General features: G+C 43.5%; 1 protein-coding gene across 2 annotated transcripts; it reads right to left on the bottom strand.

Moving 5' to 3' along the window:
* Positions 1-1825: 1825 nt before the first annotated feature.
* Parp2 (poly(ADP-ribose) polymerase 2) lies at positions 1826-13922 on the bottom strand. Of its 2 annotated transcripts, none has more exons than XM_021203380.2 (16): positions 13845-13922; positions 11747-11884; positions 11391-11461; positions 10334-10384; positions 7813-7909; positions 7358-7433; positions 6676-6778; positions 5882-6032; positions 5531-5669; positions 3886-3949; positions 3674-3808; positions 3334-3461; positions 3080-3179; positions 2552-2650; positions 2209-2333; positions 1826-2092 (listed from the first exon to the last, which is right to left on the bottom strand). In XM_021203380.2, exons 1-16 carry the CDS (start codon positions 13882-13884, stop codon positions 1933-1935), a joined length of 1677 nt encoding a protein of 558 aa, XP_021059039.1. In that variant the 5' UTR covers positions 13885-13922; the 3' UTR covers positions 1826-1932. The 2 variants fall into 2 exon arrangements, with proteins under 2 accessions (XP_021059039.1, XP_029397460.1); XM_029541600.1 differs by having other exon boundaries at positions 1873-2092; positions 11400-11461; positions 13845-13897.
* Between the last annotated feature and the right edge of the window lie 6050 nt (positions 13923-19972).

The raw sequence follows: 19972 nt of genomic DNA, 5'->3' as shown, positions 1-19972 counted from the left end.
TCCCCCACTGTTTGATTTCATGGTAGACCAACCTTGCATTCCTGTAATCTCGCTTAGTCATGGCATGCAATCCTTTTTATATGTGGATATATGGACCTTTAATCAATATTTTGTTGATTGTTACAATTAGTCTTAAGGAATACTGGTCTCCGTTTTTATTATGGTGGCTTATCTGGATTGGGTTTATGTTATTCTATAGAATGAGTTGCAAGGTATTCCCTTCTCTTGTACTTTTTAGAAAAGTTTATAACACCTACATCAGTTCTTATGTTTTTTAAAGTTAATTTACTTATGTGTCCATGTCTCTGTGTGCATATATGTGTGTGTGAGGGTGCCCTGAAGGTCAGAAGACAGTGTTGGACCTGGAGCTGGAGTTAAGGAAAATCGAGAGCTACCTGAAATAGGTGCTGGGAACCAAACTCCAGTCCTCTGGAGAGCAGCACAGTGTAGTAACCACTGGACCATTTCTCTAGCCAGTTTTATTAGCAGTCGGATACTTAAGAGAGTAAGTAGATTTGACTAGATCCTTATCAGTGAAGCCATTTATGCAAACATGAACATCTGTTTTAAGGCAAAGAATATGCAGTTTTTTTGACAATTGATGATGATTAGGATATCTCGTAGAACTGGTATAATTAAGAGGATTTTTATGGGGAAAGTGAGTCTTTTGAGCCTGTATTCTGTCTAACAGACACCTATTTGCAGGGGGAAAATGAATTAAACAGGGGACAGCATCAGCCCTCACTAGTGTGCTTCAGTGGAGAGGCTATATACTGTGAGAGAATAGAATCCAGAGTAACCCCTCACTACCTGTGGGATAGAGGTACTTCCTGGAAATGAAGACAATGATAGCAGAAGAAATAAGTGATTGAGGGCTAAGGAGATGGCTTAGCAGTTATGAGCACATATGACTCCTGTAGAGGACCTGTAATCAGAATTCTCTAGAGGAATAACAGAACCGAGAGAATGAACACACACACACACACACACACACACACACACACACACACACACACACACACTTTAAGGAAATTTAGAAGGGCTTACAGACTGCAGTCTAGGTAGTTCAACAATGGCTATCTTCCAATGGAAAGGCTAAGAACCCAGGGGTTGCTCAGTCCATGAGGCTGGATGTCTCAGATAGTTTCAATCTGGTTCTGGAGTCCCAGGGAATGCCTAGATTGCTGCTGGTCTTCAGTCTACATGAGAGTTCCAAAGAAGCAGGCCAAAGAATACCTCAATAACAGGATAGATGAACTTATCACAACATCTAAGGGCGAGCAGGCAAAAAGTAGAAGCTTCCTTCTTCCGTGACCTTCATGGGGGCTGCTACCAGGCCCAGATTTAGGGTGGCTCTTCCCACCTCAGGTGATCCAATCAAGGAAGTCCCTCATAAGCATGCTCAGGCTCTTGGGTTTTAAGATTGCAGATGTAGTTAAGATTACCAGGATTAACCATCACAGGACCCTGTAACTCCAGCTCCAGGGGATCCAGCTCTCAGCTGGCATCTGCACTCATGTGTACATACCTACACACAGATACTTCAGACACATACACATACATTCTTAAAAATAAATCTTCAAAAAGCTGAGTGTGGCTGCACTATCTGTAATTCCAGCATTTTGGAGTGCAAAGGATTGAACTGCTGAGACTTGCTGAGGTTCTCCCGAGCAGAGTCCTGTCTCAAGGAGACAGTGTGAAGAAGGCTAATGCACACACCCAACATCTTTCTCTGGCCTCCATGTGTACACACACACACACACACACACACACACAGGCACAAAGAATAAGTGCTTGGAGAAGTAAAACCCATAGAAGCCATAGACAGATTTGTTACTATTTTATTAAACAAAATATCAAAAAGTTCAAGAACATAATATTGCTTGGTTTTTGTTTAAAGATTATATTCTCTCTGGCTTGTTTGATCAACATTCACCACAGCTGCAGGAAGTTAAATTGAATCTTTAGAAGGTATCGCATACGGACCTGGTCGGGGCTATAAACAATAAACTCATTGTAGTTGAGGGTGTACCCCTCTGGATTGAGAATTCCTGTGTTACTTGCTGGTCCTAAGGGCACTGTACTCCCATTCCTGCCAAACGGAAGAAAATATGTCAAAGTCAGCATTTTGTCCAGAGTTGAAATAGGCAGTAGATTCTTAACAACTAGAAAAAAAGTCTTCCAGCAGCCTTAGCTCGGGGTACTTACAGGGTGATGAAGTGGGCAGGGCTGGGAGCCATCTTTCCCATCCCCTTGGTGCTATGCTTGCCCTGAAGCAATCCTTCTGCCTTAGGATTGGCCTCCAGTAGTTCATTACACTGACCTAGAGCTACCTGCAAAGCAAGAGATCCCTGAATGCCCACACCTAGTCAAGAACTAGGCGATTCCAAAGTCACCCTGATTCGTATTTTATTCCCTTGCTTTAGCAGAAGAGTCTAATGCAATGGGAATCCAATTCCAGGTGAATTTCTTGAATCCAAAGTCAAATTTTCCCAGTGAAAAATCTGAGTTAACAGTAAATTAGAGCTCACAGCTGTGTCCCTTGCCTTACCTCTGACAGAAGAAGCAATCCTGTATTGTTTGGGCGAGAGGCAAAGCAGTAATTGGCACTCTTGGAGGACATGTCAGCAAAGTAGATTCCTTTTCCAAACTGAAATAGATCAACAAAAATGGAGTTCAGCTGTCTAATGCACTTTATGAGAAGGTCCTGGTATGGTGCATGCTTTAACCCCTGCACTCAGAAGACAGAAGCAGGCAGGTCTCTGAATTTGAGTCCAGCCTGGTCTATATGCTACATAGTGAGACCCTGTCTCAAAACAAAACCAAACAGACTAAACAAACAGACTAAATAAATAAATAAATAAATATCTATGATGAGGAAGACAGCACTGGCCATGAGGTTCTGCTCTCATACACACAGCATAGCTCCTCCCCTGCTGTCTTTTCCAAGTCAAGCTCATGAGACAACAAAAACAGCCACAGATGTTTGCCTTTTTAAAATTTAAAGAGGGACACAGTATAAAAAAGTCATCATTGTATGTTTTTTTCTCTTTGGGCTCCTAGCCTTCAATCTACTTACCATATAACCTGTGATGGGAGCCTCAGGTGGGGCAACTCTAAGCCCGTGGCTCAGAATCCCCACCCAGTTACTCAGCCTGGATCCATGCCAGAGCAGCATCCTAAGAAAGAGCCATTAGTTTCCTCTTTTCCTGCAAACATCAATCACAAATACAAAAAACAAACCAACCCAGCAGCTGCCTCTGCCACCCTCCAAGCTCTTTCACTGTATTTCAGTCAAGGAAACGTCTCCTCAACCCAGAGCTGGACTCACACCTGTTAGGAAGGTCCTTCCTGAAGGCCTCTTTCTCCCCTTCTTTCTCTACTTCGAAAACATCCAGCAAGGTCATAGTATAGTCCTTGTGTGTAGGAGCATGGGTAGACTGTAGGTACTGAGAAATCACCTGTATTAAGAACAACAAATGTGGACCTTGTAAGAGACTGGACTGAACTGCAGGATGCGGGGTTCCTGAAGCTGGCAGAACTTTCTGTCCCCGGACAGCCTCACAATGAGTTAGAAAGAGTTCTACATTCCCAAGCTCCTGGTAAGCACAGGGATGGGAAGGATGGGCTTTACTGGAGTAAGAATGTGAAGATAAATGACTATTTGTATTACCTTAAACTCGTTACTTTCATGGTCCAGAGGACGCAAAGCACAGTGTAGGTTTCTATAGTGTTGGTCCAGTGGGTGTTCTAGGCCTTGGCGCTCTGACTTCACCAGTTTAAGGGCAATTTCAATGTCTCCCAATGCCTAAGTAAATGAAATAAATAATCAATGCGAAGGAACTTGTAAGAGGCTGAAACCTTCCAAATGCATTCAGAGCTCACCTCTAGCAGTTTTACTTTGTCTGACAGTTCCTTCTCTGTCCGGATTACTGGAGGGATGGAGAGTCTAAGGACAGAGATACAACCACAGTGAGCAGTCCGATCTGTGGATATGAGATGCATGGCTGAAAAATAGGTCCTTTGGGAAACTGAGTTTTCTTCTTACTAAAAAGAAAAGGAAAGAGCTGGTCCTGGTGGTGAACACCGCTAATCCCAGACTCAGGAGGAAGGGTAGGAGGATCTATGTGAGCTGAGTTCAAGACCAGCCTGGTCTACAGAGTGAGTTCCAGGACAGCCAGGAGTACACAGAAAAACCGTCTCAAAACAAACAAACAAGTAAAANAAAAAAAAAAAAAAAAAAAACTTAAATAGTTAAGAAAAGAAAGCAACAAAAATAAGATTTCCTATTTGAAAGAGAGAGACCTGTGAAGACTTCAAAGCCCAAGTATATAAAGGGGTACTAAATGCACATTCTGGATAAGATAAAACAAACTATTTAGATTTTCATGTTATGTTAGGGACTAGAGTAGAAATTTCTTTATGGGATCCTTATTAAAAATAAGCTACATTGGGCTGGAGAGATGGCTCAGCGGTTAAGAGCACTGACTGCTCTTCCTGAGGTCCTGAGTTCAATTCCCAGCAACCACATGATGGCTACAACCATCTGTAATGAGATCTGATGCTCTCTTCTGATATGTCTGAAGACAGCTATAGTGTGCTCATATACATAAAAATAGATAAATAAATCTTTTTTAAAAAGGTACACTGACATCAATAAGGAAGTCTTAATACAGAAGAGGTCAGTCCTTTGAGCATTCCGGGCTGTTTTACATGGAAACAATGAAAACCAGGATGACAAATGAACTCAGTGAGGCTACAGCTCTGAGGGAAAGTGCTCGGGTAACACGCACAAGGCCTAGGGTCAATCCCCAGGACCACACACATATACATACACAAATAAAGGGCAGAAATGTGTTTTCTTCATTTAATACCATTCTTTTAGGTTCAGAAAAGTGGTATTTGTGTGACTGTTAAAGAACAGAAGGGGGTTTGCAAGGTGTTTCACACAGTGGCTAGATAGAGACTTTTCATGTTTTTGCATTTTAAGTTTTTTGTTCTTTGTTTTGTTTGTTTTTTTTTTTAATTTTGTGGGGCCAGGGGGGTCCATTCTCTCTTGAGTTGGTAGCTTACACTTGGTCAAGAATATAGCTATAATAAGTTGGTAAATTGGGGCTGGAGACATGGCTCAGCAGGTAAGAGGTACTGAGTTCAAATCCCAGAAACCATATGGTAGCTCACAACCATCCATGAGATCTGATGCCCTCTTCTGGAGTGTCTGAAGATAGCTACAGTGTATTTACATATAATAAATAAATCTTTAAAAAAATAGGTTGGGAAATTATGTCCCATATTTCTTTTATTTTAAAAATTTCCTTGAGATAGAGTCAAGGCTGGCCTCAAACTCATGAGGCAGCCTCTCCCTGCCTCCTGAGTGCTGCTGTCCCTTATTCTAAGCTAGCTACAAATCACACTGGATCAGTTCTATTTAAGGTGACAAATAAAAGTTTAAGAGGATCATAGCCTCTGTGGCTGCTTAAGGCATAAAAGGTGAGTAGAAGAGCAAGATAAAGAGACAGCACGACCTTACCCAAAGTCATGAGGGATCCTGGTGTAGAATTCATTGCATGCTTCAACAAGCGCTCGCCCATGCTGGCCAGCACGGATGCAGTCCTCAATCTTCTTCAGAGACTGGTAACCTGCCTTGATTTGCGCCACTGTCAGCTTTCCTGGAGGCCCAGGCAGAGATCAGACTCCAAACCAGAGTCCCATCCCTGTAAACTGCATATCGCTGCCCAGTAACGACTCAATTCCTTTCAACCCCGCCCCCGCCCCGCAATCCCATTTCCCTCACTTAGGATTTTGAGTGAGCCTTAGCTATTGATGAGGCTGCTCATGCAGAGACAGGACCCTGAGGGGCTGCACAGAGTCTGATTCCTACCAAGCGGGGCTCTCTTGGTGTCATACTTCATCTCAATCATCATCTCTTCCATGGTCTGCACGTTACAGATCAACTTTAGCAGCTCCTGGACTCGAAGGTCCAGCTGAGACTCAGGCTTCAAAGTTTCCTCTTGTTTTGTTTTACTTTCATCCTGTAGCAAAAAAACACCACTTCTAACATCTGTGGGAACAGCTCTACTGTGGTCCTGTGTTTGAATGCTGGTATTTTTCTATTAGGAACCTAGTTAAGAGTAGCCAATGCGATTTCCACCCTGACTTGCTAGTGCTCCCTCCCAGTGAAGCACTCAGAGAAAGAGCAAAAGGTCCTTCAACAATGACTTTAAGCTCTTACATCCCTGGCCTGATCATATTAATACGATTTTCTTAATTTCCAGATCTGTAAGTTTTTTAGGAAGTGTCTCAGCATCCTGTTTGTCAAAATTATTTTTCTTTCTTTCTTTTTGTGATTCTTGGTTTTAAACCCAGGCCCTTGTGCATGCAAACATTCCACTTCAGCCCCTGTACTTCCAGTCCTTCACAGTGATAAAGCTAGCTTTAAACAGCTCCTCAGTTTGGTCATTTACCCATCTTCTCTTGGTCATTAACACTGAACTTCTAGAAGCAGGCCTTGAATTTCAAAAGAATTCTAGTATATAACAGAGAAGACCAGACTGCGATCAAAGATGAGGGGAGTTCTCTCTGAGGTGGGAAGTAGCAGTGACCCCTAATATCCCAGCCTCTTCTGGTCTTAGGCTGATCTCCAGTGCCCGGCTAGCCCTCCCTGACTCAGCATACCTGCGTGCTGGCAGCATAGTCCATCTGTACCATGTCGTATTTTCCAGGTACTTTCTCGAAGTTCTCACGATCCTCCCAATTGTTTTTAGTTTTGTCAAGGAATCTGTGGAACCCAAGGTAGTGGGAAAATCATACGAGTCAAGGTTCATTGCCAGAGGGAGGCATACAGCAATTCCCTAACAGAGTTTCTCAACAATGTATGTCCCTCACAGCTCAGGCCCACCTCAGGGTTCCCTACAACTGTAACTCAGGACACTGAATGAACAGGAACAAGGAAATCATGAAAAATGGGGAGTAAAGGCTTCCCAGGCTCCCCAGAGGTCCCCAGAGACAGAAGCCATGGATGTATAGAAGAACAGGTAGATAAGCAATGCTTGTCCAGAAAGAGACATGTTTCTAGACTCTAGAAAGTCTGTCCTCAAAAATCAGCTCCAGAGGTTTGATGCTGTGGTGTAGTCTGGTGTGTCTAATTTCTTAGATTTGCTTGCTGTGTTTAAAAAATATTCTTCTGGTCAACTTCTAGGATGATTTAAACACTGGCTGAAGATTCAAATTAATGTTCTAATCACAGGGAGTCAGAGTAGAAATGAATGAACTTTAATGCCAAATCATCCTTACATGAAACATTTCAACAAGAGAGATACAAGAAGGGTATGTTTTTAAACTCATTTTTAGCACTTACTTTTTCTGAAATATTTCTTTTGCTTTGTTGAGGTCACCAGAACAAGTCACCAAGCTGTGCTGCCCCGTTTTCCCAACTGCAAAGTAAATGCATACATAGGAGAGTTCCTTGCCCTAGACCCCGAGTGTAGCTCTCTGGTAGTAACGAGCCATCTCTCTGTGGTCTCTCTGCTTACTGTCTGACTAATAGGCAGGAAAGAGGAGAGAAAGGTGAAAGGGCTTTGGCAAGCGATCATGCTGATACTAATTACTGCTAAGTGTCACAGCTTATAAGCAGTACTGTCAGTCCAGCACAGGGGTCATCTCAGCCTCACCAAGCATCCCAATGTGGATGCCTGTCACTCCTCAACCTCAAAAGCCCATCTGGATTCCTGAGCCACCCGGAGACTTAAACCTACTCACTGCATAGCCTCTGATTCTGAATGACAACTCATCAATCCATCAGAAAGCCTTTACCTCGGCCCCACCTCATCCAAACACTGAAGTTCTTCTGGGCATCATCTTCTAACAGTTGAATAAGGTAGTACTTGTTGTTGTTGAACTGGAGATTGGTCTGTGACAAGTGGGAGGACAATAACATAAGAGGAGTTAGTTTTACAACTGTAGGTCACACAAACCACCGTGGTTTTTTTTTTGTTTGTTTTTGTTTTTTCTTTTTTTATAGCTGTCCAGGAATTGCCACAGTGAAAGCATAGCATGATGAAACAAATTGATCTTGAGAAAATAAGGATATACACAGAAACTTAACATTTCATTCTTGGGCATTAAAGTGGGATCTTGGAAACTTCCTGAAACCCACTACCCAACTCTGACATCCTACATTAACAGGATCCTCTCGATGGCTCCCTCCATAGACATTTTTCACTCTACATTATTAAGACAGGGTCTCTCACTGAGCCTGGAGCTCACAGGCAAGCCCATGTGCTCTCATGTCTCTGTCTCCTTGCTGCTAGGAATACAGGTATGAGCCACTGTACTCAGTCTTTTATTTAGGTGTTAGGGATCCAAACTCAGGTCGTCAGGCTTATACTGCAAGAGTTAGTGTCTCAGCCAGCTCCCTGGCATGGCTTATTAGTTTAGTTATAAATAATACAACAGAATTCTAGTGAGCTGTAAAATGACATATATTAGATCAATAAATTGAAGTGTGTGGCTGGTGAGAAAGCTCAGTTGCTAAACAACCATAAGACCCCGAGTTCCCAATCCCTAAAACCCACATGAGAAACTGAACATGGCAATGCACATTTGGAATCCCAGCACTGAGTGGCAGAGACGAGGATTCCTGGAGCCAGCCAGCCTAACCTATTAAGAGAGCAGGTTAGCAAAAGCATTTTCCATAACAACTACAACAAAATCAAAAGTAGTCAGTGGAACCTGATGAACAACACCTGAAGCTGACCTTTGGCCTCTCTACACGGTAGGGGCCCCCGAAAAATGTCTCAGTGGTTTAGAACACTGGCTGCTCTTCCAGAGGACTGGGATCCAATTCCCAGCACCCACATGGCAGCTCACAAATGTTTGTAACTCCAGTTCTAGGGGACCTGACACCCTCACACAGACACACTTATAGGCCAAACACCAATGTACATAAAATAAAAATGAATCATGGTGCCCGGCGTGATGGCACACACCTTTAATCCCAGCACTCGGGAGGCAGAGGCAGGCGGATTTCTGAGTTCAAGGCCAGCCTGGTCTACAAAGTGAGTTCCAGACAGCCAGGGCTACACGGAGAAATCCTGTCTCAAAAAACCAAAAAAAAAAAAAAAAAGAAGAATCATGGTTAGGGATCCAGCTCTGGGTAGAGCTTTGCTTAGCAAGCACAAGGTGCTGGGTTTAGTCTCTCAAACTGGGAGGAAAAAAAAAAAAAGAAAGAAACAGAAAATTGTGGTGCACACACTTATAACTCTTAACTCTCAGGAGGCTGAGGCAGCAGAATTACTGCCAGTCTGAGGCAAGCCTAGTCTACAGAGTGATTTGCCAGGCTAGTAAGGGCAACATAGCAACACACACATGCACATGCAAAGATAAGGGGCAGGGGGTTGGGGACTCCACATATTTGCCTTCTCCCGCCAGACAACACACAACAATACTACGTTTTAAAACATAAATAAAACTATCTACACATGTTTAAAATGTCAGCTTGAAGTGGGTTAGACAGCTGTGCCCCTACAATCCCAGTCCTATAGATATGGAAACAGGAAGACTGCAAGTTCAAGGCCTGCCTGGGCTACACAGAACCTGTCACAAGGAAATAAGCAGAGATTCCCCACCAAACAAACAAACAAACTATCTTCACCATGGGCAAAAAGTAGATCATAATATAACCAAAAGCCAATGCCAATTTTGGAAAGACGTGAACTGTTTATAATATAAGGAAATTCTAATAACCTGGATTAGCTAAGGGCTCAATGGTTAAGGCACTCCCTGCCAAGCCCAGCCAACCCTGAGTTCATCGCAGAGACACTCTTGGCAGGAGGAGAGAACAGACTCTTCTTTTTTTTTTTTTCCCCTTTGTCCCATTTTTTGTTTTTGTTTTTGTTTTGAAACAGGGTCTCATTTTATAGCCCTGGCTGCCTTGGATCTCATTATGTAGACCAGGCTGGCCTTGAACTCACAGAGAACTGCTTGCCTCTGCCTCCCAAGTGATGGGATTAAAGGTGTATGCCACTACACCAGACTGAGAACTGACTCAAGTTGTCCTTTGTCCTCCACACATCTATACACACAAATTAACTAAAGGAAGGAAGGAAGGAAGGAAGGAAGGAAGGAAGGAAGGAAGGAAAGAAAGAAAGAAAGAAAGAAAGAAAGAAAGAAAGAAAGAAAGAAAGAAANGGAAGGAAGGAAGGAAGGAAGGAAGGAAGGAAAGAAAGAAAGAAAGAAAGAAAGAAAGAAAGAAAGAAAGAAAGAAAGAAAGAAAGAAAGAAAGGAAGGGAAGGAAGAAAGAAATTCCCACAATTAGAATGACTTATCTTCTTACTTGATTTAGCATGACATCATAGACATCATCTCCTTCGCAATACACATGAGCCTGGGAAGAGAAAACACTTGGCATCAGTGCACTTGGTCTTAGGGTCAAAGTGAGACTTTTCACCCCTAACGCCTGAAGCTTTGTTCTCCAGCACCTCCAACATTCGTTTTCCAGGAAGAGAAAAGGACATGCATGTTCTACATACAGACTATCATTATTATAACTAAAACACAATAACTACTTCTAATTACAGAGGCCTAAGAGTCTACCTCAAAAGAAACCTGCTTATAAGCAGGCTTGGTTCTAGATCCTTCCAACCTTTTTCTCCTTCATCAGTAACTCCTGCCATTCCCTGGTAGTCTATCGTCAAAATCACACTGTGAACTAGGCAACGGTGACACATGCCTTTAGTCCTAGCACTCGGGGATCTGCAGAGGCAGGCGGATCTCTGAGTTTGAGACCGGTCTGATCTATGGAGTGAGTTCCAGGAGTCACACAGAGAAACCCCGTCTCAAAACCAAACCAAACCAAAGACAAACAAAAACCCCACACAGTCTTCCCTTAACAACCCTAACATTTCCTGGGTGAAGAAGGAAATATAGTGTGGAAAGCTAACGGCAGCCCCTGTAGTAATTATGTTACTATTCTGTGAATTTCTTTACATTTTTAAAAAGTATATCTATTCATTTTTTAATTTTACATGTGAGTGTTTTACGTGTGTGTGTGTGTGTGTGTGTGTGTGTGTGCGTGCCACTTGCATGCCTGGTACCTGTGGAGGTCAGAAGACTGTATATCTCCTGGAAAGGAGATATAAGTTGCCATGTGGGTGCTGGGAATCAAACCCAGGTCCTCTTGAAGAACAATAAATGTTCTTAACCACTGGATCATTTCTCCAGGCTCAATATTCGGCTAAACTGAAACCTCATCACCCCTACTTCTCAACTCTGGAGAAAAGTAATCACTAGCAATATTTCAGGAAGTATGTTTAAAAGGAGCACCAATGATATTCTAGACAGGGATCATAATAAAACAAGAGACCTCTGCTTTCCACTCCAGATGTTTTTACCTTCCCCACCTTGGCTGTACACTCTGGGTCCACAGGAGCTTTGCCCTTTAACAGCAAGGTCTTCACAGAGTCTGAGGGAACACACACACACACTGCCGTTACTGATGTGGGAATCAAAAGGGCCGTCTTGGCTACAAAGCTGTCATAATTAACCTTGCCCTTCCCAAGCAGTCCAGGTCTTCTGCCTGGTCTTAATCCATCTCAAATCTATGAAAATATTCAGCAAAGTAGATTGGTACTGCAGAATGTCCAAGTGACAGAGAAATTAATTATATCCTGAAAGAGGGAAGGAACAAATATTACCCCCATTCCTCTGGAGACCCAAGAGTTGTCCCATGTCCTCCCTGGTCCATTACCTTGCTTGTCTTTTGTCCTGTCTGCGTCCTTCCCTCCAGCCATAGGCTCTTTTCTCTGGCATGTGCGCATCTTCTTGCCAGGAGGAGAGTCTTCTGTTGCTTTGTTGCCATTATCAACTTTCTTGGCTTCATTTAGCACTTATGACAAGAACAATATACCAAGAATTACTACACTATGAAGATGATCTAACTTTACAGAAACAACACTGAAACAAAACACAGGAAAATTAGAGGGCCGTGAAAAGGAAAGGCAGCCCCTCCTATCCCCGGGTCTGGCTGAAGCCTCTCTGTAGCTGAGAAGCAAGCAATTCAGCCCGATTACATGCTATGAAGGCTGCTGGTGCAGATCTTCAGATATTTTCATGTTAAAATGACAGCTAATTGGGCTGTCATTGACCTAAATGAATATGACAATGGACCTGGTTCATTTCTCTCCCATCTTATGGGAATCTTAAACAGACCATGAACATTGTTTACAATGCTGATAACCAAACTTCCTACATCCCTTATCATCTAGACTTGGACTCTGGAATTCTGTCAGATCTACCCCAGGAACTGTGATCTCCTTTAAATTCTTTAACAACTCTTTGGAGAGCCAAAAAATCACAAATCTTACATACATGTCTAGTCTAAAGACGGTGAAGGGTGATTCTTCTTTGAGAAGCCCACACTCATGTTCTGTGGCATCTCTCTTCCCAGGCATTTCGTTTCTTTTACCTCTTGTGCTTAAAACATATATTGACATTTCCTGTAATAAGCTTGCAACTTTGGTTCATCTCGCATACTCCTGAAAGTCATTTCTACTTTAAAGGCAAGAATACTAGGTTTGCCTGAGTGGAGGTCTCTAAAAATCTTAGGATGCTGTCGGAGATAGCAGGGTTGTCTCTGCCCTTGACTGTTAACAAACGTAAAAACCAAAACAAAGAAACAAAACCCCAAAGGTTATTATTTCATTTTATGTGTATGGGTGTTCTGTCTGTATATACATATGTGTACTACATGCATGTCTGGTATACCTGGAGGTCTGGTAGGGTGGTTATGACCTGCCATGTGGGATTTTGGAATCAAACCCAGGCCCTCTGCAAGGGCAACAAGTGGTTTTTAACATTGAGCTAACTCTCCAGCGCCCTGACAACCGTCCTAGCCCCCTTTTTAAATGACAGGGTCTCTATATAGCCCTGGCTGTCCTGGATCTCACAGAGATCCTCCTGCCTCTGCCTCCCAAGTGCTAGCATTAAAGTTGTGAGCCAACATACCCACCAGGCTCTCATAATTTCCTTTAAAGAAAGAACTTAAAGTAGCTGGAGATATGGGTCAGTGATGAAGAAGCTGCTTGCCCGATTCTTCCCGAGGATCTGGGTTTAAGTTCTATCTCTCATATGGCAGACCACAACTGTCGGTAACTCTAGTTCTAAGGGGCTCCAACACTTTCACATACATGGTGCACATATATACATGCAGATAAAATACATAATGATTAAATACTTTTTAAAGAAATAATTTAAGATGCTCTTTTGAACATAAATAACTTGCACACCACTCACTGAGCAATACTAAACTGCTATCCTGACTGAATATTAATAATAGGATAAAATAAGTTTACATAGATGTTTCCAGTTCATTACATGGGTCTCACAGCCTTTGGTCTTTTATACCTTCCTTCAAAATAGACCACTTCATCATGGTCACCAGTAAAGTGTTCTAGGTCTGGACTTCCAGCCAGCGTTGCTATTTGGAGCTTTAGAACCTGTAAATTCATTGTACTACAGTTGCCCGAAATATAAAACCGAGACCACAGACACAGTATACAGTCTATTGACAATTCTAACATTCGAATTTTACTTTATGAAATCGGATGCATCTTAAAAGGTTGACTAAGTAGCTAATCACTTTACTGTAAGCGCTTATCCATTCGCAACGCTAGGGTCAACAAGGAAGACTTTCGAAATATTGAATGACATAGTCTATTAACGGTACTTGGCACGTAAGTTTGCAGTTACGGGTCCACACGCCTCTTTGGACTGAAGTGTAATATGAAAAAGCGAGGGGCTCCCTGTGACACTGGGCCGAGCACTCTGCCTGCAGACTGAGTTCCCACCTCGCCTTCCAGAGCCTGATCTCCGCCGCCGCGGCGCCATCGCGCTGGAGGGATGGGGATGATGTCATCGTCCCTTGCCCGGATGCGCGGGCTTCTAGTCTGGAACAGGAAGCCTGGGATAGAGTACATGCAAATTACGCGCTGTGCTTTGTGGGAAGTCACCGTAAGCGAAAAACTTATTCCTCTTTCGAGCCTTATAGTGGCGGCCGGTCTACAGCCTTCAAGTGGGCGGAGGAAGCTCATCAGTGGGGCCACGTGCGGAGTGCTCGTCACTCTTCGGCCCCTGGGAAGGTCTGAGACTAGGGCCTCCCGCGGCTCTAACCGGGCTCTCCCCGAGCGGGGAGGTGAGTTCCCAGAGAGCAGGGCTCTACGCGTGGGCAGACTGGGCAGGAGAAGCCCCGAGTGGGGCGGATGCCTCCCTCGCCGGAGCTTGGAACAGACTCACGGCCAGCAGTGCGAGTTCAATGGCTGAGGTGAGGCACCTCGCGGGCCTCATAACCCAATTCAGACTACTCTCCTCCGCCTTTTTTCTTTTGATTCCTTACTCATTTTACTTTTTCTTTTTTTTTTTTTTTTTTTTTTTGGGGGGGGGTTCGAGACAGGGTTTCTCTGTATAGCCCTGGCTGTCCTGGAACTCATTTTGCTGGGATTGAAGGCGTGTGCCACCACGCCCGGCTCATTTTACTTTTTCTAATCCCCAGTAAGACTTTCTAGGGAGTGAATAGCTCCTTGTTCTTTGGAGTTCTCCAAAGGGTTTATATAGTTACTCTGTGTCTCAGCACTCAGTTTTTTGAACAGTTGTGACTGTGTATTGACCACAACCCTCTACAATAAGAACAAGTTTGAGAGTTGTTCAAATATGGACTAAACCATAAAAATGTAGAAGGGGGAGTGGGCTGGAGAGATGGCTCCCCGGTTAAGAGCACCGACTGCTCTTCCAAAAGTCCGGAGTTCAAATCCCAACCATATGGTGGCTCACAACCATCCATAACAAGATCTGATGCCCTCTTCTGGAGTGTCTGAAGTCAGCTACAGTGTACTTATATATAATAAATAAGTAAATCTTAAAAAAAAAATGTAGAAGGAATTTGACAACATTTAGCGAAGCATGATATGAACCTATCCCATTGCTGGATTTTTGGGGCTATACTTTAGCCATTTGTCTAGCAAAAATAAATGTAGTTCATACCTTCATGCAGCTTGTCATTGGGAGAATATATGTGTATACTTATTACAAAACCAAAAATGAACATGTAGCTGTAATAAGTACTCAGGAAAAGCATGTAGTATAAAGTCATAATAGAGAAACAGGCTGGCAATTCCTCATGAAGTAAATGAGCAGAATTGAGCCACATCGAAGAACACTGAGAAAGGAGAAGTAATTGAGACAGTGGAATAGGGCTCATACCAAGCCCAGCTTTCCTTAGGAAAGCCAGAAGCTGTGACTTGATTAGTGTGTGGATGCCTCGGATCGATTAATCACCAAAGCTCAAAAATAAAAACTTTGATTACCATTTCCCATTCCTTGTCTCCTCCAGATCTCAATCCAACTAACTCCATGTCTTCTTGATCTTTCTTTAGAAAACAGGCAATGAATAAATAAATAAATAAATAAATAAATAAAAAAGCACAAGTGATATGTACACAAACACATACAAACTCATTAAAAAAAAAAAAAAAAGCTGGATGTGGTGACACAGACCTTTAATCCTAGTACTTGGGAGGCACAGGGAAGCAGATCTCTGAGTTCAAGGTTAACCTGGTGTACAGGGTGAGTTCCGGGACAGCCCAGGCTATAGAGAAAAACTCTCTTGAATAAAACCAAAAGAATAAAAAATAAAGAAAAAGCACAAGAGGCATATATATACTCACTCTAACAGTGTGTGTGTGCCTGTGCCCTACACACACACACACACACACACACACCACACATGGTACTGGTAGAGTACCTTCCAGTACCATGAAAATTAGTAGGGATGAAGGCTTTAAACAGGCACTAGCTCAACTCGTCCATAGTCAATGAAATATGTCAATATCAATTTTTAGCAACAGGGCCTTGCCATCAGTTTGCAGAGGGCAAAGGATACTTTGGCAATAGCCTGGGTTGTTCGGGGGTTTCCACAGAGCCCCTTTGCAAACAACTCACTGAGATGTCACCTATCCCTGGTAGTTTCTCCTGGTGGTGACAGGTATCTAGCTGAGGCTTTCTTTTCATACATGTACATGTTTTTGTTGTTGTTGTTGTTGTTGTTTTTCGAGACAGGGTTTCTCTGTATGGTCCTGGCTGTCCTGGACCAGGCTGGCCTCGTGCCTCCCAAGGGCTAGGATTAAAGGTGTGCGCCCCCACGCCCAGCTGGTACATGTACATGTTTTAAGAAGCTTTTACAGTAGCAGGCTTCTGTATGTATGTATGTATGTGTGTGCTTATTTGTCACTTTCTGTATCCCCACCCTCATTACCTCTCTTCTTCATCTCCCTCCCCATTTAATTCTCCAACTCCAGTCTCCCCTTGTTTCTCCATAACTATATATTCTGTTTCCCTTCCCTTGGGAGATCCTCCCCTCCCTCCTCCCTGACTGTCTACCTAACCGCTGTGGTTATGTTGGATTGCAGCATGCCTATGGAAGGATTAAAAGCCACACCCACACATAAGAGAAGATGTGTTTGCCTTTCTGGGTCAGGGTTACCTCACTTAGGATGACTTCCCCCCAACTCCACCCGTTTATCTGTGATAGTCACAATTTCTTCGTCCTTTTCCTTTTCTTTCTTTCCTCTTCCTTCTGCCCCTTCTCCTCTCCTTCCTTCTACTCCTCTTGCTTCTCCTCCTCCTCCTTCTCCTTCTTCACTTCTTCACAGACCTGGGGCTCACTCTGTAAACCAGGCCTTGAACTCAGGGATCAATCCACCTCCCTCTTCCTCCCCAGTGCCAGGATTAAAGGTGTGTGCCACCTTTCCCGGTTCATAATTCTTTTTCATTTATTCATTTTTAATAGATGAGTGATATTCCATATATAGTACCCCTTTTTTTCCCTGATTCATTTATCTCTTGATGTCTAGGCTATTTCTAATCCCTGCCTATTATATACAGCAACAGTGACCGTGGATGAACAAGTGTGTGTGTGGCAGACTGACACATCCTTTGGGTATATGCCCAGAAGTGGTATACAGCTGGGATCTGAGGAGGATCTGTTTCCAGCTTCCTGAGGAATGCACACTGATTTCCACAGTGGCTGTGCAAGCTTTCACTTCCCCAGTAATGTGTGTTTCCCTTTCCCTACAGCTTTGCCAGCACGAGCTGTCATTTGTCCTGTTGATCTTGGTCCTCTAGTGTGGGTTAGGTGGAGTAGTTTGGATTGGCATTTCCCTGATGATGAAGGATGCTAACCATTGCTTCTGTGATCCTTAATCATTTATTTGTCTTTCATCCTCTGAGATTTCTTTGTTTAGATCTGAGTTATTCATTTTCTTGATGTGCATCTTTTTGTTTTGTTTTGTTTTGTTTTTCGAGACAGGGTTTCTCTGTGTCTTGGAACTCACTCTGTAGACCAGGCTGTCTTGGAACTCACTCTGTAGACCAGGCTGGCCTTGAACTCAGAAATCCGCCTGCCTCTGCCTCCCAAGTGCTGGGATTAAAGGCGTGCGCCACCACCGACCAGCTTGATGTGCATTTTTAAAAGTTGTTAATGTATTTTAGATATTAATCCTCTACTGGATATGAACTTGGTAAAGATCTTTCCTGTTCTATAAAGTGCTTTTTTTGTCTGAATGATGGTGTCCAGTTGCTATACAGATGGCACATAATGCTTAAATCAAATGAAAACCTAGCCAGGCATGGTGGTGCATGCCTTTAATCCCAGTGCTTGGGAGGCAGAGGAGGCAGAGGCAGGCGGATTTCTGAGTTCAAGGCCAACCTGATCTACAAAGTGAGTTCCAAGACAGCCCGGGCTACACAGAAAAATCCTGTCTCGAAAAAAAAAAAATTAATTAATTAAAAAATAACATCAAGGGCCAACCTGTTAACCCTACCCTCGTTGTAGGATAACTTTGGGGGAATGGAGGCTTAGATGTGTACAGACTGTAATTGGACCTATTACCTTACATAAGTTAGCCATGTTGAGGTTGCAAAAGGACAGGAGATTACTCAGGATGGAAACTGGAACAAGGACATGCCCAAACCGCTTCAATTATCTGTGTTTGTTTGTGTTTTGTGCCGTGATCCAGAAAGAAATTTCGTGTAGGAGTTCAATCTTAAAATGAGAGTTGAGTTGCAGTCTGGCTGCACATTTTAAAATCAAGAAGAGGGGAAGAGGGGGGAGGGGGAGGAGAGGGTCGAGGAGGAGGAGGAGGAGGAGGAGGAGGAGGAGGAGGAGGAGGAGGAGAACTTGAACTCAGCCAATCAGGTCCAGAGACCCATTACTTAGGTAGCTTCCCGTCCTTCAACGTTCTCTATCTCTCCTTCTGGTCCTCTGGTAAGTGCACAGTTAATTTGGATCTCTGTTTTTTAACTCGGATCTCTGGTTTTAATTTCTCATTCTTTTGAGGGGGTCTAACTGGGGGAAAGGCTTTTATTTCATGTCAGCGCTGGAGTTTGTGAGTTGAGAAGAAATACGTTTCTGCTTTGGGAGGTTAGGGGAGGGCAGGCAGGTGGAGTACCTGGTTTGGTCCACGTGGGCCTCGGCGATCTTGGGTTTGCCAGCTTTCCCCAGACCAGGTGACCCAGAAACAGTACATTCTACTTCGGGCACAGTGTTCCTGAATCTGGGGAAATCCTCGGCATCCTTTTTTTTCTAATTGGGAAAGGCACCGTTACTACCCGGGCGCTTACCGGGACGGTCCTGGGATGATGACTTTCAGCCCAGTCTTTGGTTCGCTGGTGATGGGGCCACGACCTTGGGCACATTTGCGAACCTTCAGTGTTTGTTGTAGTATTTGCTCAGACCATGTGTGAGACTAGATAACTAACGCGGAGGACAGGTGATTTAACAAGCCCTAGGAGGGCTAACGGTGGCGTCTGGGTCCTAAAATACTTTGAGAAGGGCCAGGGTTTTTAACTTTGCGCAAGCCAATGTTCAATTTGTAGCGCCTGGGTCCGGTATCTGGGGACACCGCTCTGTTCGGAGGATAGTGCGAGCCATTCTGGGCTTCCCTTGTGAAGAATGAAAAAAGTACACCCTAGTTGGTATATAGGAAATACTAACTACATTGCAAAAGTAAGGTGTGAGTTTATAATCTCCACATTGCGGATATTTTTGGCTCATGAAAAGTTTTCTTCTAATGACCTCTGGAGCTCACAAGACTCCTGTTTTTCTATTTGATGCTAGTCTGAACGTAAAGGATTTGTGGTGTTGGTGGCTTTTTTTTTTTTTTTTTTTTTTTTTTTCCCTGCGACATGGTTTCTCTATAGTTCTAGCTGTCCTGGAACTCTTTGTAGACCAGGTTGGTGTCAAACTCAGATCTGCCCGCCGCTGCCTCCTGCGTGCTGGGATTAGAGGCATGGATTGCCACCGCTAGGCTGGATATTTAAGGATTTGTAATTAAGTCTTTTTCTTTTTAAAGAAATGCTGTTTATTTATACAGCATTCAGCCTGCATGTATGTCTGCCTGCCAGCAGAGGGAACCAGATCTCATTATTGATGGTTGTGAGCCACCATGTGGTTTCTGGGAATTGAACTCAAAATTTCTGGAAGAGCAGACAGTGCTCTTAACCTCTGAGGTACCTATCTCTCCAGCCCTGTCAATTAAGGCTGGGGAAAGGATAATATACTGTTTTAAAAAACATCAAAAGAGCTGGGCAGTGGTGGCGCACGCCTTTAATCCCAGCACCCGGGAGGCAGAGGCAGGCGGATTTCTGGGGGAAAAAAAAAAAAGGCACCAAAAGAGATCATTGGATCCCATTATAGATGGTTGTGAGCCACCATGTGGTTGCTGGGATTTGAACTCAGGACCTCAGGAAGAGCAGACAGTGCTCTTAACCACTGAACCATCTCTCCAGCCCCTACATTTAGTTTCTTTTCTTTTTCTTTTTCTTTTTCTTTTTCTTTTTCTTTTTCTTTTTCTTTCTTTTTGTTTTTCCAGACAGGGTTTCCCTGTAGCCCTGGCTGTCCTGGAATTCACTCTGTAGACCAGGC

The sequence above is a fragment of the Mus pahari genome, chromosome 8 (genome assembly GCF_900095145.1).
Source record: "Mus pahari chromosome 8, PAHARI_EIJ_v1.1, whole genome shotgun sequence".
Classification (NCBI taxonomy): Eukaryota; Metazoa; Chordata; class Mammalia; order Rodentia; family Muridae; genus Mus; species Mus pahari.
The sequence above is the reverse complement of the archived record's forward strand: the minus strand, read 5'-3'. Positions and strand labels throughout refer to the sequence as shown.